Consider the following 24,651-nt stretch of genomic DNA (forward strand, 5'->3'; position numbering starts at 1 on the left):
AAAACCGCAAAAATTTTAGAAAAACATTATTTTTGTGTAAAATTGTGCTAAAACATGAAAAAATGTAGAAAAACCTTATTTTTGTGTAAAATTGAGGTAAAACAAAAAAATGGTCTAAAACATCGTAAATCGTCGAAAAACACTGAAAAATATTGAAAAAACCATGCAAAATGTGTAAAAACGTCATATAACCTAAAAAAACTTAGGAAAACGTTATTTTCGTGTTAAATTGTGGTAAAATAAGAAAAATGGTCTAAAACATCGTAAATCGTCGAAAAACATTGAAAAATATTGAAAAACCCTGCAAAATGTGTAAAAACGTCATCAGACCTCAAAACTTGTAGGAAAAAAGTTACTATGTTTTCAATTGTGGTCAAAGAAGAAAAATGGTTTAAAACATCGTTAATCGTCGAAAAACACTGAAAAATATTAAATACCATGCAAAATGTGTAAAAACGTCATAAAACCTCAAAAATTGTAGAAAAACGTTTGTTTTGTGAAAAATTGTGGAAAAACCAGAAAAATTGCAGAAAAACCTAACTTTTGTGCAAAATTATGGGAGAACAATAAAAATGGTCTAAAACATCGTAAATCGTCGAAAAACACTGAAAAATATTGAAAAACCATGTTAAATGTGTAAAAACGTCATAAATCCTCAAAAATTGTAGGAAAAAGTTATTTTTGTGTTAAATTGTTGTGAAATAAAAAAAAATGGTTTAAAACATCGTAAATGGTCGAAAAACACTGAAAAATATTGAAAAACCATGCGAAATTTGTGAAAACGTCATAAAACCTTAAAAATTGTAGAAAATCGTTATTTTTGTGTAAAATTGTGCTTAAACATGAAAAATGTAGAAAAACCTAATTTTTGTGTAAAATTGAGGTAAAACCAAAAAAATGGTCTAAAACATCGTCAATCGTCGAAAAACACTGAAAAATATTAAAAAATCATGAAAATGTGTAAAAACGTCATAAAACCTCAAAAATTGTAGGAAAACGTTATTTTCGTGTTAAATTGTGGTAAAACAAGAAAAATGGTTTAAAACATCGTAAATCGTCGAAAAACACTGAAAAATAGTGAAAAACCATGCAAAATGTGTAAAAACGTGAAAAAACCTCAAAAATTGTAGGAAAACGTTATTTTTGTGTTAAATTGTGGTAAAACAAGAAAAATGGTTTAAAACATCGTAAATCGTCGAAAAACACTGAAAAATATTGAAAAACCATGCAAAATGTGTAAAAACGTGAAAAAACCTCAAAAATTGTAGGAAAACGTTATTTTTGTGTTAAATTGTGGTAAAACAAGAAAAATGGTTTAAAACATCGTAAATCGTCGAAAAACACTGAAAAATATTGAAAACCCATGCAAAATGTGTAAAAACGTGATAAATCATCAAAAATTGTAGGAAAACGTGATTTTCGTGTTAAATTGTGGTAGATCCAAAAAAATTGCAGAAAAACGTTTGTTTTGTGTAAAATTGTAGTAAAACCAGAAAAATTGCAGAAAAACCTTATTTTTGTGTAAAATTATGGTAGAACAAGAAAAATGGTCTAAAACATCGTTTATCGTCGAAAAACACTGAAAAATATTGAAATACCATGCAAAATGTGTAAAAACGTCATAAAACCGCAAAAATTTTAGAAAAACATTATTTTCGTGTAAAAGTGTGCTAAAACATGAAAAAATGTAGAAAAACCTTATTTTGTGTAAAATTGAGGTAAAACAAAAAAATGGTCTAAAACATCGTAAATCGTCGAAAAACACTGAAAAATATTGAAAAACCATGCAAAATGTGTAAAAATGTCATAAAACCTCAAAAATTGTAGAAAAACGTTTGTTTTGTGAAAAATTGTGGAAAAACCAGAAAAATTGCAGAAAAACCTAAATTTGGTGCAAAATTATAGGAGAACAAGAAAAATGGTCTAAAACATCGTAAATCGTCGAAAAACACTGAAAAATATTGAAAAACCATGCAAAATTTGTGAAAACGTCATAAAACCTCAAAAATTGTAGAAAAACGTTATTTTTGTGTAAAATTGTGCTAAAACATGAAAAAATGTAGAAAAACCTTATTTTGTGTGAAATTGAGGTAAAACAAAAAAATGGTCTAAAACATCGTAAATCGTCGAAAAACACTGAAAAATATTGAAAAACCATGCAAAATGTGTAAAAATGTCATGAAACCTCAAAAATTGTAGAAAAACGTTTGTTTTGTGAAAAATTGTGGAAAAACCAGAAAAATTGCAGAAAAACCTAAATTTGGTGCTTATAGGAGAACAAGATAAATGGTCTAAAACATCGTAAATCGTCGAAAAACACTGAAAAAAATTGAAAAACCATGCAAAATGTGTAAAAACGTCATAAAACCTGAAAAATTGTAGAAAAACCTTATTTTTGTGTAAAGTTTTGGTGAAACCAGAAAAATGGTCAAAAACATCGTCAATCGTCAAAAAACACTGAAAAATATTGAAAAACCATGCAAAATGTGTAAAAACGTCATATAACCTCAAAAAATGTAGGAAAACGTTATTTTCGTGTAAAATTGTGGTAAAACAAGAAAAATGGTCTAAAACATCGTAAATTGTCGAAAAACACTGAAAAATATTGAAAAACCATGCAAAATGTGTAAAAATATTTAGAATATTATATACATATTTTTAGAATTTTGTCTGGTGCAGTTTACACATGCTGGTACTGTTTTTTCTCTTCCCGGACATTTTGAAAGGATGTGATCGCCCATGCAGTGTGGGCAAATTGGAGTGCTGGTTCGGTGTAGGCATCTTTTAGCCGTATGCATGAACATACAGCAATGAAAACATTGAGTTAATGGATCGCAATCTTCAATTTTTACCCGTTGAAACTGTATATTTAGTTTACCGAGTGCAAGGAGACTTTTTCGCATTTTGCCACTGGTTTCCATGATGTAGCTAGTGAATTGGCGCTGCTTTTCGTTTATGTTTGTGTTTTTTATCTCCGTTATAAGTGTGATTTTGTTGTCTTCACTTTCCTTGTAAACATCTTCAATTCCTTCGTTCTGGGTAATTATTCCGCAAACTATTTCGTCTTCAGTAAGATTGGATTTTAATCCTTTTATTATTATTTTTGGTCTTTTCTTTTGAATATCATTTACCACCAAATCGGTATTCAGTTTTTTTTTTTTATTTCGGCGGTTAAGGTATTTTCATATTCCTTTTTTGGGCATGATATTATTATTTTTTCTTCTTTTGTTTTTCTCAAACCATTTATTCCTATCTTTATGTTACTTAAATTTATTTCTTTTTTATTATCTTTTCAATTTCTTCTGCTTTAGTATTATTTTTGGTCGACGAAATGATGATTGAGAATCTCTCTTCTTCTTGAGGAGTGACTTTGGTTGTTGATAATACCTGGGCATAGGATGGTGTTGTTGCGCTTTTCATTATTTTTTCAAAGTTTCCCACCAGTTGGTCGTTTTTTTCGATACGTTTGTCTTGTAGTTGAATTATTTGTTGTTGCATTTTTAATATTTTAGATTTCACTTCATTGTCAAGATCAATAATATTTTTTTCGATTTTTTTTTGGTTTTCGAGTCTTTAACGGTTTGTATTTTTTGAACTTCATTTTTTAGCGTACTCAACAACTCTTCTACCGTCATGAAAGTGTTACGTTGCGGTGTAACGAGAGCGCGAAGACAGTACCGTGGGACGGGCTGCCGTTACGAGCGTAAGATTATAACTAAATAAATAAATAATGATTTACGAATTGGGATATTTTTTTTTAAGAAATACAAACATTCCCGGGTTATGAACAACTTGAGAATATTTGAAAATCTATACTACCACCACAGAAACGGAAAATGTTGCTTGTGTTGTGATGGAGGACTTAGCCACCCGAGGAATCAAACACACTAAGCCTATGTGTGACTCAAACGCGATCTCAACTCAGTCACAGACCGGTCAAAAGAAAAATTTGTAAATTATTTCATACTTATCCGCTTACGTCGAAACCTCCCCCCCTTCTAATGAAATTGGTATCCAAGATAGTAATAACGCAAATTTTTATGCAAAATTCGTCAATTTTACGGAAAAAAACTACGCGAATTTTGCCATTTTCACGTAAATAACGCGAAATGCGCATTTTCCACGCGATATTCTGTTAGTTTAAGAAAGTAGGTATGTTCTAAATATTTATTGTGTATGGTTTTGACAAGCTTGAACAGCCATAAAATGGAAGGCAAGTGGTAGCGCGTGTCTATTGGTAACAGATCTCAGGGGCATTTCTCTCAGCTTTGGCCTTGAAACTCATTTGAAACCGCTACGCCCACCTCAAAATTCTTATAGAAAACGAATAATATGGTAAAAGCTCAGATCTCATTGGTTAGAGCAGAAGGATTGGTTTGATCTCTCGCTCTCTACCATAATGACTCGTGTAACAGAAAGAGATGACGGAATTTTGCCGTTTGACAGTTGTCAAATCATTCCAAAAAATGAGAGTGAAATATGATTTAAGATTTTCACGGCCAAAAGTATTTTTGTTATTTGTTTTTGGGGTGTTATGCCGTGTTGCGCTAACTCCTTCTTTAGCCAACGTTTCGGACAACATTGCAGTGTCCATCATCAGGGCAGATGTGTTCTTTGAGTAATTGACGGATACACCAGAGCTAAACGAAGAAAACCACTTTAAATAAAAAATGATACGTTAATGTTAGCTCATAGGGTTGGAGCTGGCAACACGGTATCACAACCTCATACATAAGCTCACATTTTAACACAACCTCAAAGAACACATTTGCCCTGATGATGGACACTGCAATGTTGTCCGAAACGTTGGCTAAAGAAGGAGTTAGCGCAACACGGCATAACACCTCAAAAACAAAAAAAACAAAAAATAGAGAGTGGTTTAAATATTGCGTGTTAAAGTTGTTCGTGATAAAAATACAATATAAGCCAGTACAGTGTTAGCGAGTTACAAACATAATATATTATATTCAACCTACCTACGTAAGTTCAAGTTTAAAGTGAATTGACAGTTTTTAGGTTATTACGTAACATACTTGGCATATGTCTTCCTCCACAACGCATAAATGTTATTTATTATATCAACCAACTTATTCATGTTATTGATTAGTGGTATCCTGTATTGTCTTATTGTTTTGGTGAAATTAAAGTTTTGAAACATATGTAACAATGAGTTCAAAATAGGCAGAAAAATGTCGGAGTTCATCGTCGTACTGTCGGACAATCATGTTTTGGAATTTTTCTTGTAATTTTGGGTTTCTTCTTCTCTGATTAACAAGTTTCATCTTAAGGAAATAAACTGTAAAAGTTCATTTTCTTAGTAAGATGAACCTTGCCCTCGGAAAACATGTCGACATTTTTCTGCTTCAAGGACATTTTTATTTTTATAATAGTTTTTTTGGGCTAGTGAACGAATAGAGTAGGCTGAGAGCAATTATGTTGTCTATGGTCGCATCTATTTTAAATGGCCTTGAGTTTCCTCTACCTTGTCTACTGCTCCGTACGGTACGTACTGCTTGTATATCTGTGGTTAAGTACTGTATAATTCCGTTACATACAAAAAGCCCGAAGATATCGATCTTGAGAGTGATATATTTATGGTGAATCTGCAAAAAGTGTGCTGAAATGAAAATGTACTATTTTGAGTTTGTATTGTTCTAAATCTATGATATGATGAGCTATGACTGTATTGAGTTATCATGTGTGGAATTATCCTGTGTTGAATAATTTTTTTCTGAAAATTCATATGATGAATTCTCATATTTTGAGTCAGCATGGAACCCTTTTTTTAGCTGATGACCTCGATTTAGAACTAAATATAGCTCTATAAGAGCTGAGTTGGCGACACTGATCTTGCCATTTCACAAACGGCTAGTGGTTTATTTATGGGTCCAAGGTTCTGAGAATATAATAATTATAACAATATGTACTTATACTTATGCATTTTAAAAACTATGGGCTAGGTCGTTAGGTATGCTGAGTGTTCTGAAGGGTCATAGTCATAATCTACCGTTCGATAAAAATAAACTCGGGCAGAAACTTAAAAACATTAAACTTTTAATGAAACCGACGTAGTTATTCAATATTATGGCAATACCAAAAAACAAAATAGGCGCCAAATAAAGTTAAATGTCAAACTCAGTCAAACACACCTGAAAACGGAGCTGACGGGTCGCATCTTTTTATTTTTTACTTAATTATATGATTTTTTCATAATTTTACGCTTTTAACATCAGTATTTTCGCCGATTGATTTCTATTTTTAAATTTGACCATGAAGTGTTCGATTCCTGAAATCGCCTGGCACAACAGGGACCCAGTACTTAGTGTTGATTTTCAGCCTTCACAAACCCAAAATGACTTTATCCGTTTGGCTACAGGGGGTTGCGATACCCATGTCGTGGTAAGTGGTCATATTTTACCTTTACTTGTTACTTATTGAAAAGGTTACACAATGTCCAATAAGCGACTACCATTTACTCAACCTGGTTGAGGTGCTTTCGCTACCAGAGGGTATTTGACATATTCAATATGGACTTTAATAAAGTAGGGTGTGCTCCTTATGCATTTGACTTTGGCTAAGGTTTGCGTATACCCTTAATCTATGTTAAAAACTTACTGTGAAGACGGTAACGTTGTAACCACGTAAACCTCATGAACATTTCCATACAAGTCTTTTGACCAATATAGTAATAACCGGCATTGTGTTTGTGTAGGGCTTGCGGAGTAAGTTCATTATTTTTTACGGATATTAAAGTTAATGTTTTTGATGTTGTTTGTATATAGATCTTTAGATTCTTAAATTTCCACAAAAACCATGAAAAAATGACTTAAATGGTAGTCTGATAGTATTGTTTATTTTCTTTTCCTTTTTTAGATATGGTACGTAAAGACTGACGAGTCTGGAAGTGTCTCCACAGAAGTAGCCGCCGACTTGGTCCACCATCAGAAGGCTGTGAACGTGGTGCGCTGGTCTCCAAGCGGTGAACTCCTCGCATCAGGAGATGATGAGTCTGCTATCATCATCTGGAAGCAGAAGACGGATGTGGACCCGCCGGCACTCTTCGAGGCTGACGATGAACAGGACCGGGAGACGTGGAACGTCTATAAGGTAATTGTTTGATAATATTCCTAACATTTGGGCGGTTGTCCAAATGATTTCTCGATTACTGTAAAAAAGTGTTCTTTTTAAATTCTCTTTTGCTTCTAGAATGGAGATAGTTTTGACTTGTTTTAAACAAATCAATTTGGAAGACATGTAGCATGCTAACACCGTACTATATACTAATCTAAAACTTTCAGGCAACTCTGACAAAGAAAGTCTGGGAGCTTAACTCTGATAATAATGAAATGGCATCTCACAGCATCTCCAAAGATGACAAAGGCCCTAAGGAAAGTAATTTTCATGACACGAGTCATAGAAACGAACCTCCTCATGTAACAAATTAATGTAAACTGTTTACAAATATTTGGCGTGTTTCCTCACTATAAAACGGTGCCGAACACTGGAAAGAATGGGACAGAAACCTGCGGGGCAGGGAGGGAATTTGTTAAGCCCATTCATCGCTGTACCCTTGCCAAGTGTTAATGCTAGTTAAAAAATTAAATAATTTTAACTTTCTAAAACTTGTTATGAAGTGCAACTTAGAAAATAAAAATAAATTTTTTATTTATATAATAGGTGGGAAGAAAAGTGATGCATGGTGGGATGATGAGATTGAAACCCTGGTCTCAGAGAAGAAGAAAGCATAGTTATGTCTGATTGCGGCTGGCAGTGCTTCCAGCGAAGAGAAGGATTGAGCGAAAGGAGTATATAAGGAATGTAAGAAAAAAGTAAGAGTTGGAGTGAAAGAACAAAAGAAACGCCTGGAAGAGGAAGAAGGAATGAAAATGACAAACCATTTCCAAGAAAACATTAAGCTGTTTTGGAAGGAAGTCAAAAGGTCCCGGTGTTGCCCAGAAAACGGAAGCATGAAAGTGATAAAATCGAAAGATGGAAAAATGTTGACGAATGAGGAAAAAATAAAAGAGAGATGGATGAATTATTTCGAGGAAGTCTTCGAAAGCGAAGTGAGTGACAGTGATTCCAGCGGCGAATCAGATATGAATGATGATGGAGTGAATGTTACCGAAATTAGCATGGATGAGATAGAAAGCTCGATTAAATGTATGAAGAATGGTAAGGCTGTCAGGTTTGACAATATTGCTGCTGAATATTTTAAAGGAGGTAGCCGTATAATTCTGACATGGTTGTGCAATCTTTTTAACCAATGTTTAAAGGAAGGTTACACGCCTTTAGATTGGAGAAGGGCAGTGATCATGCCATTATACAAAGGTAAAGGGTCACGTATGGAATGTGGGAATCATAGGGCTATTAGCCTGCTTAGTTCAGTTGGCAAGCTGTATGGTAGAATTTTGATTGAAAGAGTAAGGAAGGAAACAAAGGATAAAATATGGGATGTGCAAGGTGATTTTATGAGTGGAAGGGGGTGCATGGACCAGATCTTCTCATTGTGTATGCTCACTGAGAAGTTTCTGGCAAAAAACCAGAAACTTTTCTGTGCCTTTGTAGATCTACAAAAAGCATATGACCGAGTCGACAGGAAAAAGCTATGGGAGGTGTTGTTCAAGTATGGAGTGAATACGAATCTGACTCAGGCAATTGCGTCTCTGTATGAGGGAAGCGTTGCATGTGTTAGGGTAAACGGTGGTTTTACGGGGTGGTTTGATATCACAAAAGGTGTTAAACAAGGCTGCGTAATGTCACCGTGGTTATTCAATCTATACATCGATAATTGTATGCAAGAATTGAAAGAGGTGGGATTGGGCGCGAATTTGAATAATTTGAAAGTATGTTGCCTGTTGTATGCTGATAATGCGGTGCTGATTGCTAATAGTATAGATGATCTACAGTCTCTCGTGTCTAGGATGAACGAAGTATGCATGAAGAATGAGTTAATGATGAATTATGAATTTAAAGTAATGGTGTTTGAAAGAGAGAGTACGAAAACAGTGTGCAATATAATTGTGAATGAGGAATACTTGGAGCAGGTGGATGAGTTTGTGTATTTAGGAAGTATGTTTACGAGAGATGGGAAGGCTGACAGAGATATTGAAAGAATGGTAAATGCCGGTAATTCCGTTAATGGAGGACTGAACGCCGTTGGTGCTAACAAAAAATTGTCCAAAGAAGCAAAGTTAGCAGTCCACAACGGAGTGCTGGTACCTACCTTGATGTATGGAAGTGAGGCATGGAACTGGCAAAGAAAGGATGAAGGTAGATTAAATGCTGTTTGAAATGAGATCCCTGAGGCGTATGTGTGGTAAAACCATGTTTGATCGTGTGAGGAATGTGGAGATCTGCAAAGAGTGCAAGGCTGATGTAAGCGTAATAAGTAAGATTAAGAAAGGGACGCTTAGATGGTTTGGGCATATAGAGCGAATGAGCGAAGATAGGAGTGTAAGGAGGATATATGATGCAAATGTGAATGGTAGCAGAAGTCGGGGACACCCGAGGAAGACAAGGCACGATCAAGTGAATCAGATACTCAAGTCGGGCCATGTCAAGAGTCAGAATAATAGAAGAGTATGTATGAGACGATGTATGAATGTGAATGAGGCAAGAAGTGTGTGCCAAGACCTAGTTGTTTGGCGGTTCGTCCTCTCTGCCTACCCCTGTGGGGAAACGGCATGATGGTTAGTTAGTTATATTTTACTAGCCAGGCAATGTACACTAGATAATAAAAATTCATTTTAATTTAAATTTATTTTATTAATCTAATTATGACGAGACGCATCTTGCGGAATTAAAAGAAACAATAAAATTAACATGGTTTACTGACCCTTTGGAATGACTATGTTCTGTCTGACAAGCTGGTGACTGCGGTCGTGACCTCTAAAGTAAGCTTCTTCAAAACCGATTATCGCATAACATTGCCGTACAAAGGAGTCTACTTCAACAAAACGCATAAAAAACACAAACTATTTATTATAAAAAAACTACAATAAAAATACTTTCACATGAAAAGTAATGCCATCCCTAGTTTTTAACTTTCTTCATTATGGTTTTTACAATATTTCTCACTGCATTACATCGTTTAGATAACAATAGTAAAAAATTATCGAAAAAATTCAACATAAACTTTAAACTCGGTTTACCAATAGAAACTATAAATTACAACCACTTGATGAAAGAATTAAAATTATTAAAACTCGCAGATAGAAGACTCGTTTCCGACTTGACTTTTATTTTTAAAATTGTTAAACTTGAATCATCATTATAACCCGATAGTATAGACTTAAAGGAGAGCCCAAAATCAGTTTTAGAATTTTCCGCCCACCCACCCTCTCACCAGAGATTCTAGAAAACTGATCCCAAACGCAACCCTTGGAGGTAACCCCCCTAAGTAAAATTTATGTCAACTATGGGTAAAATGCAGTCAACTGTATGATTTATATTGATAATATAAAATAAATTTTACTTAATATAATTTTTATTTTAATCAACGTATTCCGACGTGACAGAAGTATCGAAGGTGTAACTATGGGTGGTGGTGTGCTCCTGGCTGTCAAAAAGGAACTCAATGCAATTTGTAATTACTCATGGTGTTCTACGGATGAGGACATATGAGTTACTCTTCGCATCCCATGTGCAACTGGATTCACTAACGTTCATCTCTGTTGTACCTACCTGTCAAAAAGTTTCAACTTCAATGCTCGAATCACCGCCTTCTCGAATGATCTAGGTATTAAGCTTTTGAATCAACCAGACGGCAAGTTTCTTATCATGGGAGACTTTAACCTACCCAATATTACCTGGACTCTTCCTGTGGGTGAGGTTAACCTGATTCCTAGCAACTACACTTCTACAATAAGCTCAACATTTATCGACAATATTAATTACTGTAACCTCCACCAATATAATGGTATTCAAAATACATTAGGAAGAATTCTTGATCTCGTTCTCTGTAATTTTTCGGTACGCGTAGCTCCCGCGAACGATCCGTTGGTTCCTGAGGATGCTCATCATAAATCCATCATTATCACTGCTGAGTTTGTTGAACCCCCAGTCATAAAGGAAAACTTAATTATACGGCCCTCATTCCACAAGGCTAATTATGATGACATAAGAGATAGCCTGGCACAAGAAGATTGGAACGCACTTAACCTTACCGATTCCGTCAATCCTGCAGTATCGCATTTTTACAATATTATTAATAATTTGATCGCTGATAAGGTTCCATTGAGGCGTACTGGTAAATATTCCTACCCCCCGTGGTATAGCTCATCATTAATAAAACTTATTCGTGAAAAGCAGAAATTTCACAGACTATATACAAGCTACAAGAACCCTTCCGATTACATTACTTTTTCAAGGCTACGCACCAGACAGAAAAAAATGGCAAAGAAGTGTCACGAAGACTTTATTGATAATGCTAAGAGAATATCGCCAAAGATCCCAAGGCATTCTGGTCATATGTTAAATCAAAAAAACTATCAGCATCTATTCCTAGCGTATTAAATCTTAAGGATGTAACAGCCGAGGGTGGACAGGCAGTCTGTGATTTATTTGCTGATTATTTTCATTCTGTCTACGAACCGGCTGACCCTCTGGCATTTCCTGCGATGACTCTGTAGTCAAGCAGGTTTGTGCGATAGGATCAGTTTTTATCGATGCTGACCTCGTGTCTAAATATTTAAAACGGCTCGATTCTAGCAAGGGAGCTGGGCCGAATGGTATCCCACCACTGTTCATTACCGAGTGCGCAAATCATTTGTCACTCCCGCTATCAATACTGTTTAATATATCGATCAAGACTGGTACATTTCCAGATATATGGAAAGGAGCCTACATAACACCAATTCATAAATCGGGAACTAAGTGTGAAGCAGATAATTATAGACCCATTTCCAAGCTTTGCATTTTTTCAAAGGTGTTCGAAAACATAGTCTATGACCTTTTTTTTTGTTGTTATTTTTGTTATTTGTCTTTGGGGTGTTATGCCGTGTTGCGCTAACTCCTTTAGCCAACGTTTCGGACAGCATTGCACCCCAAAAACAAATAACAAAAATACTTTTGGCCGTGAAAATCTTAAATCATAATAGTCTATGACCAGTTATTCCCTGTGGTAAAGAATTCGATCAACGAATTTCAGCATGGATTCTTTGCAGGTCGCTCTGTGCTACTAATCTTATAACTTTTACAAACTTCTTGTCTGCCTCCATGGATAAACGTGTGCAAGTTGATAAAATCTATACCGACTATAGCGAGGCTTTTGACAAGATCAACCACAACATTGCTAATCATGGTATTCATGGAGATCTCCTTCGTTGGTTATCCTCATACGTACCAAACAGGTCCCAGGCTGTGACAGTGGGTGGATTTTCCTCCGTCTCAGGGGTCCATTTTGGGTCCTTTGCTTTTCTCTATCTATATTAATGATATTACGACATGTTTTCACAATGCTCAAATTTTACTATTTGCTGACGATATGAAGATATACCTTCCTATAAGCTCCCCGGACTGTTCTGCGCGTTTACAAGCAGATCTTGATCGACTGACGGATTACTGTCTCAGAAATAAGCTTTTTGCCACACAATTGCAACAATAATCACAGCAGAGATGTGCTTTATTTCAAATAAATCCATTTCAAATGGAAATGCAAAATGCAAAATGGGTATTTTCCATTTTGCATTTTAAATGCTTTTCTCAATGCATTTTCCATTTTAAATGCTTTTTTGCAACATTCTTCCTACTATCTCCACTCAACTTTTTTTCATAAGCCCCAAATATCAGTCGGTCCTCAACCTCGCTATGAGAGATAATTTCCATTTGTCAAGTTGCTCCCTGGTAGGAGCCCTGGCAATTGAGTGATACCATTACAAAAAATACTTATTTTTATAAGCAATAATTATTAGCCTGAAACACTCATCCACATTGAAAAATCTCCTGATAATAGATACATGACGCCAACGGGACTTGAACCCGTGTCCTTTCGATTGCCGGTCGACAGCTCTGACCACCGAGCTATGGCGGCTTATCTCTTATCCGCGAAATAATTCAATATATACTAGTGTTTCATTCAACAATTACTGCTTATTACATTTTTTCACCTGAAAACAACCAACTTTATTTTATATAAGAAAGGCATTGTAAGTGCTAACTCTCTCACTAGATGGCGTCGAGACAAATTGTCTACATTTTTTGGTGAAGATACTTGAACTTGTCAAATATTAATTATTATTTTTTTGGTAAACTAATGTTTAAGACAAGATTTTTTATGCATAGCACAAAGGGTAACAATTATTTGTATAAGCAATAATTATTAGCCTGAAACACTCATCCACATTGAAAAATCTCCTGATAAAACGGGTTCACGGTAACACGGGTAACGGGTTAACGAGTAACACGGGTTCAAGTCCCGTTGGCGTCATGTATCTTTTATCAGGAGATTTTTCAATGTGGATGAGTGTTTCAGGCTAATAATTATTGCTTATAAAAATAATTGTTACCCTTTGTGCTATGCATAAAAAATCTTGTCTTAAACTAGTTTACCAAAAAAATAATAACAAAAATTACTGATTCAAATACTTAATATGGGGCCATGGCGCTGTAATATTAAATGTTAGATAGCAGTTTCTATGTTTTTACGTTGGCAATATTAGTCCCGCGCAAATTTTTTGTGGTTTCATAATCTGTAGTCGTGGTGTTTTAATTTTTTGACCTGAGAAACCATTTTGCATTTTCAATGCATTTTGAAAATAGGTATTTTGCATTTTGCATTTGAAATGCTTTTCTTAAACCCATTTTGCATTTTCAAATGGAAAAGTTTTGACCCATTTCCATTTTGCATTTCAAATGGTTTTGGGTACCCATTTTGCACATCTCTGAATCACAGTGACAACTGTTAGTGTTTACTTTGCTCTCGCAAAAAATCATAAAAAAGCTGAATAATTCGTGTGAAAGTTGTGTTTGTATGGATTATACAAGTGCCAGAGGTTTTTTCTTTTGATAAAACAGTGAAAAAAATATCTGTTTCACTCACAGACATAGGAATTAATAGACGAGAAGATAATGGCGAGGGGTATAATCAACTGTTGAAGAACGAAGGGAGTGAAGCTGACTGTGATTCGTCAAAAAATCAATCTGACAGTAAATAGGCATCTCGCATTATAATATCACCATTTACTTCTTAAAAGTAAAATCTGCTTTTGAATGAATAGACATTTTTACATGGGAGCGCAAATTACTCGCCACGTTATGAACAAATTTGCGAAGTCCAAATTCGGCAAAAAAATTCGGTTCTATTTTCAGAGTCGAATATTTCGTTTAAGTATTTAGTTAAGACACTTTTATAAATGTTCATAATTTACTTCCCAGCAACCAACTAGCTTTGTGTTTCGCGTCCGGACGTTTCTCGATGTGATAGTAACAACTGATTCATATTATACGATGTGAATATGCTTAAAATAAAGTAAAATAATGCTTATATATGGAATGTAATACGACAATTGGGTTTATTCTCTTTTTCACATCTATTTTTACAAGTTTTCATAGTACAAGTCAACATTTTGCCGTGTTATTTCGTAAAATGAACCGATGATGCCTCGACCATAGTTCGTACAAGAATGATGACGTCACGTTTTCAAATTTCACTTGAGGCCATACGCGAGCACAGCCGGCTCCAATGGAACCGGTATGGGGAGTGGGGATAATACGCTTTTAATCACTTAGGGCAGGTCTACTAATATTCATATATCTATGGTTTCACTGGATTTTAAACATTTTTAACGACATTTTGCAACTTAACCTAGGATTGTGTTCTTGTTGTGTTCTTTTAAATGTTCAACCCACCAGTGCAACCCTTGTCTGATGAGTGCAGCCATCGGCGGAAAAAACGAATCATGATGTCCTCATCACACAAAATAGCCTCGGAACTGAATTCTCCAGTGTCTGAAAACGAGGAATCTGACGGTGAATCTGATTATTCAGACGTATCTGAAAAGGAGACCCATAGTATCCCAGTGTCCTCAATGCAGATACTAAACGACAAACAAGCCAGTCTTAGAGCACTCTAAGATGTCCTTGCGGAAAAGCAGTCTAGAGTGTCAAAGGATCAACAGCTACGGATAAGCGGATACATATCTGAAGTTTTCTGATCAGTATCACAGCTGCTGTTAGAAAGAGAGGCTTTCGAAGCTGATCTGGCAACAGCCAATGCCAACTTAATGGTGGCAAGAGGAGAAAATACCGTTGAAAAAGCCGAAAACCAACATAGGCTCCAAAAAATCTTGCAGCTGGAGTCGGATCTGGGACCGGTGATGCGCAGAGTAGCTGATGCCACGGAGGCAAGCCTTTCATTTGCGGACATGGTCAAAAATGATCCTCAGAAGACGGCACCACCAATCAACCGCTCAGGACCTAAAGTTGGGACCCCCAAACCAGCTGTATGCATCTTTCCAAAGTTGGACTCTGTAAAAGACAGTGAAGGTACAAAGCAGCTTCTAAAGGACGTGTTGCGACCATCAAATCTTGGGATATGCGTTACGGGTATGAGGAATATCCGAAACAAAAGACATACTGCCACTAAAGAAGATCAAGAAAAAATTTTGGAAACCCCTTGCCTAACTAACTCGGACACTCTGAGCGCCAGATTACCTACAAAACGGCATCCACGAGTGATTTTTTTCAACGTTCCTCGTGATTTAACAAACGAGTGCTTCCTGAAAAGTGCCTTAGCAGGAGTACAGGACAAAGCAGACCTAGAGTCCACAATCAAAAATTGTAAGCTTAGTCACCTAGCTGGTGCTCGAACAGGAACAACTTGCCACAGAGTCTACGAGGTTCCTGCTCGCACACGACATGTGTTGGTGGAGCAAGGGAAGGTCCTTGTGGACTGGAATGTGTGCCGCGTCCGTGATTTTATTGGCCTTACAATATGCTCCAAGTGCCAATTAATCGGACATTCTTTCAAGTTTTGCAAGGACCAGCAAAGATGTGGACACTGTGCAGGCGAAGGTCACGCCAGGATAAACTGCCCAAAGGCTGCCGCCGAGCCAGTTTGTGCTACCTGTACCAGGTTTGGGAAGCCCGCAGCACATCCAACTGGAGACAAGGACTCATGCCCGGCCTACAAAGCTGCCCTTTCCAAGGACTTTGCCACTATTGATTATGGCCGATAATTATATTGAAGAAGATGACGAGGTAGAATTCGATAATACTAATGATTTCCAGGATTGGCTAAATGTTCATAGTAACTATAGTATGGAAAATATTAATATTGTTCAGTTGAATATTAGATCGATTTAAAAATACTGGAATACTCTGAATGTCTACTTAAATTCTTGTTGGAAACATATTCATGCGTTAATGCTATGTGAAACGGCTATAACATCAGAGCTAGTCTGTCTGTATAATATTCCTGGATTTAAATGTTACAATTATTGCCGAAGTAAAAAATCGGGTTGAGGTATATTGTTGTACGTTCGAGATCAACTCACATTTCAACAGAAGTCAATAGAAACAAATCATTTTGAATGTGTGCTTGGCTCTATGACACTTCCAAACAAGAATATTTTAAACATCATAGCAATATACCACCCCCCTAACTCCAACAAACTTCAATTTCTCAATGAAATATCTTCCATTATGTCTAATATAAGACCCAGAGAAAATATTGTACTTATAGGAGATGTTAACCTAGATCTATTAAATTATCAAAACCCACTTATTATGTCCTATGAAAATATAATGTCTGATAATTATTTAACCAAATGCATTTGTAACGTAACTAGGGAAGCGGTTCTAGCAGGAAAAGTTACTCGTTCCTGTTTAGACCACATATTTGTATGTTTTAATAGCGGATGTCAACAAAGCAATACTCTTTCTTCATGTGTATGTAATAATATCAACATAGCGGAGCAGTCAATATTAAATATATTGAAAGGAAATAAGTGGTAGAACACGGGGAAAAAATATCGATTTTATCCCAAAACAAAATTGACAAAAATATTTATAATTTTAAGTGGCATACCTTGCTTGAGGAACAAGATTTCAATATGTTATACACTAAAATTTAAAATAATTTCCAGGATTTGTATGAACAAAGTAAAATCGTTATGTATTATAAACCCAAAAAAAGACCCCTAGCAATAAAATCTTGGATAACTTCTGATATATTAGAAAACATTAAAAAAAAAGATTTGCTGTACAGAAGGTGGAAAAATACTCCTACCAATAAATTCTTTGAATTAGAATATAAAACTTACAGAAATAAGGTTACAAAAGAAATCATTAAATGTAAGTCTACCTTTTTTAACAATAAATTTAAAAATTATTTCGGAAATACAAAAAAAACTTGGGATGAAGTAAATAAAATATTAGGACGCAAGTCTAAAAGTAGTTGTGACGAAATAATCTCAAAATATATGTTAAACACGCATAATGAAGAAACCGTAGCAAATAATTTTGTTGAATATTTTACGAGCAGTGTTAGCTCTATGATACATAAATGTGATTATATAGCTTCGACCGTCAGACCGACAGAAGTTCAACATAGTATATACCTACCAAGAGCTACCAGTTAGCAAACTAAACAATTCAAAGTCACCAGGGATTGACAACATTCAAATGTTTGACATTAAGAAATATATTCATATTTTAGGGCCTGTTATAACTCATTTTATCAATATAATTTTAAAACAAGCAGTGATTCCAGATGAACTTAAAAGTAGTATCATTAGACCGATTTACAAAGGCGGCAAACATACAGATGTACAAAATTATAGGCCAATTAGCATTTTGCCAGCCCTAGAAAAAATACTTGAAAAATACATTTCTACAAAACTTAACAAATATTTAGAATCCTTCTCCTTGCTAGATCCCAACCAGTATGGTTTTCAAAAGAAAAAAAGTACGGAAATGTTGCTTCAGGAATTTTCAAATCACGTAAATCATGAATTAAATTTAAAAAAACATGTGTTGGTTTTATTCATAGATAACTCGAAGGCGTTTGATACCATTGATAAAAATAAACTTTTAGAAACAATGGATGCAATAGGAATACGAGGAAAGCTACTAGTTTTGTTAAAAAATTTATTATCGGATCGACAAATAACAGTAAAAATTCTAAAAAAATTTAGCAAAAGAAAATATATTTCAACAGGTGTTGCACAGGGGTCAATTTTAGGGCCAACCCTGTATATTATGTACGTCTCAATTATGAGTAAATTGTTTTATTTCGTTAAACATTTTGTGTACGCAGACGATACGGCACTCGTAATATCACACGAGGATTTGATTACTGCAATGAACCTTATGCAGCTTGATTTTATTGCTCTCCTAAAATGGTCTCATGACGCGGGTCTCATAATAAATGCCAAAAAACTAAAATTATCCACATAAAATCACCACACGCCAGATACAATTTAATCCCTTCGTTATATACACATACTTTTGACTGCTTACATAGAAATGTTGCACAGCCCTGTTCATGTGAAACCATTGATTTTGTCAAAAATTATGTATATTTGGGTGTTACTATTGACTGCCACATGAAATGGGATGTACACATTACTAATGTTTGTAAACGTCTACGGTCTATTGTGGGTAGAATTTATAAAATAAAATATTTTGTGCCTATAAGTACTTTAAAATTAATCTACCTATCTCTGGCTGAATCCACAATCCGTTATGGAATCACTTCTTGGGGACATTCTTGTAAAACTAATATAAGTTATATCCAAACAGTACAAAACTCCCTTACAAAATTGTTAATCTATAAATATACCAATGCACACAGAAGCGACACTAAATTAATATACAAGTCTCTGAATGTTTTACCTGTCAGAGGATTATTGTTTTATAATATTGTAAGTCAACATCTTATATTGTCTGATTCATTGTATAGGGAAAGAGTTTTCCATAAACATAATACAAAATTCACCCAAAATGAAGGATTGGTGGTCCCAAAATGTACCAATAAATACGGTGAAAGAACCCTAAACTTTATTGTACCCAGAATATTTAATAAACTACCAATGACAATTAAAAATATAAACGTTTTTACAGCCAAAGTCAAATATAATCTAAGGAAATGGCTATTAGATACTGAGGATCTACATATATTGATGCACTACTGAAGACCTTGTTTCCCTAATTGGAATTCACATTCTAGGGAAATGGAAAATCGTTATAAATTTGTATTACCTTATGTATATTAAAACCATAGAAGTACTTGTTGATTATATTCATTTGTTCATATTAAATTCATTTGTGCTTGTGTTGTTATATGAGGCTTATACTGCTTCTTACATATTTATATTTATACAATTCTGTAATTTAACCAACTTATCATTTATTGTTAATTTATCATCAACATTATACATACCTACATACTGTTTACCATTGTACCATGTTATTGCAAAAATGTTGTCATTATGTACCTGCTGACAAACTACATAAGTAGTTTAGCAGGTTTGAATGTTAATAAATTAAAAAAAAAAAATTATCAATATTTCTAAATATTGCAAAGTCACATTCACACGTAACCGTGTAAAAATACTGCATGATTACACCATTTCTGGATCGATTTTAACAAATAAAGACTATGTACGTGATCTCGGGGTTTTCTTGGACTCTAAACTTACCTTTGATAAACACGTTGATAACATTGTCACCAAAGCGCCCTTGAGGTGTTATTGCACAAAAACGGCGCTATACAAGTCATCCAAGTATTATTATTATTATTATTAAAGCATCAAAAAGTCTATGTTTTGTACTGAGAACATGAAAATTTTTCAAAAATACTAAGACATATCTGACGCTCTACAATTCACATGTTCGTCCTCACCTGGAGTACTGTTCACCGGTTTGGAACCCGCAGGTTAGAAAGAGTTCAGGAACGATTTCTCAAATTCCTCAATTTTAAATCATTTAACATATACAACTCTTACGACGAAATCTAGAAACATTTTCGAATCACGAAACTACTCAACAGGAGGATGTCGCTGATCAGATGCTCTTGTATAAAATTATTAACTCTAAAGTGACTGCCCGGAGTTGCTGAACAAAATAAATTTCCATGCGCCAATTCGGTACAGCAGACAAAATAACCTTTTCTACATTGATAGATGCAATACCAATTCCAATCAAAATGAATTTATGCAAAGGACATGTAACTACTATAATAATAAATTTGCAAATATAGACACTCATGCTGACATATTCACTGCTAGTTACTATCACTACAGAATTTCATTGTATCACATTCTAACTCATATTCACGACTGTTAAATTGATTGTACCTAATATTTTAATATTACTTGCGTGGGAACTTTTCCTTATCCCTCTCCTCCCCTTTCCCGTTCCAACCTAAGTATATTTAAGTATAGTTATAATCACTTTTATTTATTGCTGTTTATGGTAGGCATATTATAGATTTATCGTTTTTTGAATTTACATTCGTATTATTATTTTTCTTATTTGCTGCTTTATTCTGTTTTTTTCTTTCTATTTTTATTAAATATTCTAGTTTACAGGTTATTTTTATGTTTCTGAATATCTATCTGTGAACATTAATAATTGGTCTGTTTTTTTGTTATCCTCTTATGTATATTGTATTACTAAGACTGTTTATGTTCCTCAAATAAATAAATAAATAATTGCCTTTGTTTATAATTCAATACAAAAAAAATTATTAATGGAAAATACGCAAAATAACAAAAAAATTAATATTAAAAAAAAAATTTTAGAATGATGAAAACTAACCAAATCTAAGCAAATTATTCTCTAAGTGATACTGTTCGAAGCAGTCAAAATGAAGGGCGCAATTGCAGGCTCGGCACCGATAGACCGTTGGATTTTTTTTACACAGAGCACAACGAATACGAGATTCCCCACGATATGGAAAATTAAATTCTTGTATTCGAGGCACACTATTCCCATCTTATGCGTCATGGCCTCCCTTCACATGAGATTCTCCGAATTCGGCATTGACCTGATTTGGAAAAGATAATAAAAGAGCATGGGTAACCTCCACATGGAATGCCTTCTGGGAAGGTTTTCTCTGTTGCCTAGTCATCTGGTTTCCCATATCATGCTTGTACTTCCTCAAGAAGCATTGCAACTTCCATCAATTTATAAGAGCGCTGCTGAGGCAAGATACAAATAAAGGCCAGTACCACTTCTTTGACTGAACGTTGACCCGATAATTTTGTATACTATTATCATGGAGGTCTACTCCACCCATTCCCAAATTATAATTTCGTATTGGCGCCGGGCAATCGATTTTTTTTTTTGCATGCTTCCTCCAAAACTTTGCCTTTTTCGATTTCTGCCAACGCTGCACTTGACTTACTGGCTCCATTCGATCTTAGTTTGTGGTCATTGTTACTTCACATTGTCCTGCCAACGGCATACGAGGATTTGGTTTTCTACGTCTACCACCGCAACAAATTCACCTGTAATTATAAGAGCAGTGAGGTTACACTTTGGCTAGGTAAATGAACGCTATGCGCAAGAGAAATATAAAAGAAAATATTACCTTTTGGCAATTACATTCCTGTCTTCAACTTGCCTGAAGCTTCGAGGTTAGGAAAGCCAACTGGCTTATATGCGCCAGTAGCGCACATTTTCTTATCCTTCGGGATACACATCAAATGGTGAGATGTGAAGAAATTGTCCATAAATAGCTCAAGGCGTGTGGGGAACTCTATATATTCCATCATAGACAGTACGACGGATGATCCCTGACCTAATTCGGGGTCATATGTATCAGATGCTCCGGAATACAGCATTGCTTGGAACAGGCAGCCTTCGGAGGAAGCAAGGCACCAAATCTTGTAGCCAAATTTAATTGGCTTATTCTTAATGTACATCTTGCGAGAATGTCGACCGAAATATGTCACCATTTGCTCGTCAATGGAAAGTTTGTGTGCAAAAACACCAAATTGAAGATATTTCACGTTCAGCATGTTGAACAATGGACGAACCTACGAAGAAAGATGGAACGATTAACATTAGTCGAAGAATAATAAAAATAAAAAAGTCTATGTTATGGCTACTATACCTTAGCCATTCTGTCGGTTTTATCTAGATCTTTGTTATTGCAAAAAATGTATATAGCGCTTTATAAGCTCGAAACGTGGATGTTTGATTCCTTTTTTGATGATGCTTAAACCCAAGGTCCGGTCAGACGAATAATACTGTGGTAGATGGCAATGTATTGTAGCAGGTCAACAAAAGGGAAACCAAGAAAACGCTTCAATTCGTATATATCTAACTGGAATTCGGTATTGCTTTTAAATCGAGCGTATTTGATGGTACTCTCAAGAATAAACTGAAATACTTCTTCATCAAAGAATAATGAAAACAATTGGAAGCATTATAAGACTTCATCTTTTCGTACATATCTTATCACTAGATCGACATCTTTGGGCTTTTTGTATGATACAAATTGGCCCTAAAAAACCATAGATATGGCAATATATAGAAAATAAAATTCTCTTTCAGAGCTTACTTATTATACCATACACCAATGAAAAACTGTGAAACTTTATAACATAGACTTTGTCAAAAAATTACTTAATTATTATTACTAATAGTTTTTCATTGGTGGATATAGTTAGGTGTCACAATATTTCGGTTCCATTTTTCGATCGGAGTTATACCCCCCTGATATGAATGTACCTGCCAGACTAACTCGAAGCAAAGACACTTTAAAATGTTACAATAACCTCAATCCTAACTACTCTATTTATTCACTAATTCCAGAATTCATCACCTTGCAAACAAACACTGTGAACTTATTGATATGTTTGGTGTTAACAACTTTGTGAGTTTGAAAAGGCAATTAATTCCAGACCTTTTTGCTAGTTATATACTTTTATAATTTTTTGTCTTTTTTTAACCTTCATATGAGTACATCGAACACTCCTTTTTAGTTTTATTTTGTTAACACATATATTAATGACTGTATGCATGTACGAACATACTTGATTTATATATTGTTATTTTTTGTAGTTTTAAAAATAAAAACCTTCTGTTGGCACTGTATTATGCAGTAAATCATGTGAAATATGTATCATGTACAAGTCCATCAGGGCGTTTAAATGAATAAATAGCACTTTATTGCTTATGAATTAACAGTCTTGCTGAAGCTAAGCGGTGAAATCATGGTCTAGTAAGCCACGCCCAATTGCCCTAGTGCCATCTCCCCTCCCTTCTTTCCTCATCTTCCTTTGAACTACCTGTAGAACATTCCCACCTGACGCCTGTGCTCAGATTATAACCTGTTTGTTAAGAAAGGGGAATTTATCAAATAGACTGTTCGTTTCTGCACGGAGTTAAGGTTTTTTTTCTCAAATATTTCAAACGAGAGCTGGCTGCCAAATTTAACAGTGGGGTACTTGCGATTTGTACAGGGTCAGCAGTTGTGTACTATCAAAGTAGAATTTATGATATTCTACTAATAATTGTGCTAATAAACTAATCAGATTTTCTGTTAAATAATAATATAAAAAATATTATTCCGGATAATTTATAACAGGGCGCCACTGCCGGAATAATATTCTTTGTTTTACTGTACCTGCATAATTTTATTGTTATTCTGTCGGTCATTGATCTTTGCCGCAATTTCCTTATTCATAATTTTTATTTGACAATCTCTAACACATGTTTGTATTGCAGATGCTTCGTGGCCACGTGGAAGACATCTACGACCTGAGCTGGTGTCCGCAGGGCAAGTTCCTGGTGAGCGGCTCTGTGGACAACACAGCCATTGTGTGGGATGTCCACAAGGGCAGCCGCACGGGCATGCTCCACCACAAGGGCTTCGTGCAGGGGGTGGCCTGGGACCCCAACAACCAGTATGCTGCCACCATGAGCAGCGACAGGTCAGTAAGCGTGTCGAAGCAGCCTGAGCAAATACGTGATGACAGATTTGATTTAAGATTTTCGTACCTACCTTGCGTGCAGTTAAATAGATCTGCCACATCTGCGTATCTATTACTAACTTCATGCAACCTAGGTACAAGCGAGTGTTTGGAATACTCAGTCCTGATATTGTTGCATTTAAACAAAATTTTAGAACGAGTAGCTCTCGTGGGTATATGAAATTCAATGAGGTTAATTAAATCAGGACTGTCTATACTACCATTTACAATTTTGAACATAAATATTAAGTCGGATATAATTCTTCGATCTGAGAGTTGTAATAAATTTAGATTTTTCATCAAGTAATTATAGTTTATATTTTCAATGGGAATACCGAGTTTAAAATTAATGTGTCTTAGGAATTTATGTTGAATTTTTTCGATTGAATCTGAATGTAATTTGTAGTGGGGGGACCAGATCGAGGAGTTATATTCGACTTGACTACGAACCAGGGATGTATACAAAATTTTTAATGTTGAAATATTCATGTTGTGGATTCCACTTAACCTACCCCGTGTTCACTTCATTATATTAAATTGAGCTGCGCCAGAATTGAACTTGCAACCTTCTGGCAAATGTTGAATTTGTAAACTGCAAGGGATTTAATTTTTCATAGAATGACAACAACTTTATTTTATTCAGATTTTTTGAATTTAATCGCTTTTAATGATTTTTTACTTAATTATAATTAAGATCATTTGGGATTTGTTCTGTTACATTCTA

General features: G+C 35.0%; 1 protein-coding gene and 1 non-coding gene across 2 annotated transcripts in view; one reads left to right on the plus strand and one right to left on the minus strand.

Moving 5' to 3' along the window:
• Window positions 1-6,134: 6,134 nt before the first annotated feature.
• Caf1-105 (chromatin assembly factor 1, p105 subunit) overlaps window positions 6,135-24,651 on the plus strand; it is a 39,436-nt gene continuing 20,919 nt past the window's right edge. The window contains exons 1-3 of the mRNA XM_089632296.1: window positions 6,135-6,399; window positions 6,874-7,107; window positions 23,683-23,888. Coding sequence (XP_089488422.1) covers window positions 6,271-6,399; window positions 6,874-7,107; window positions 23,683-23,888 — 569 coding nt within the window. The 5' untranslated portion in view covers window positions 6,135-6,270. The remainder of the gene's footprint in view (window positions 6,400-6,873; window positions 7,108-23,682; window positions 23,889-24,651) is intronic.
• Window positions 12,961-13,033, minus strand: TRNAA-GGC (transfer RNA alanine (anticodon GGC)). Its single transcript has one exon. It is a non-coding gene; the product is annotated as a tRNA-Ala (tRNA).

This window comes from Hesperophylax consimilis, chromosome 6 (assembly GCF_061612785.1).
Source record: "Hesperophylax consimilis isolate HC1 chromosome 6, BYU_Hcon_1.0, whole genome shotgun sequence".
NCBI lineage: Eukaryota > Metazoa > Arthropoda > Insecta > Trichoptera > Limnephilidae > Hesperophylax > Hesperophylax consimilis.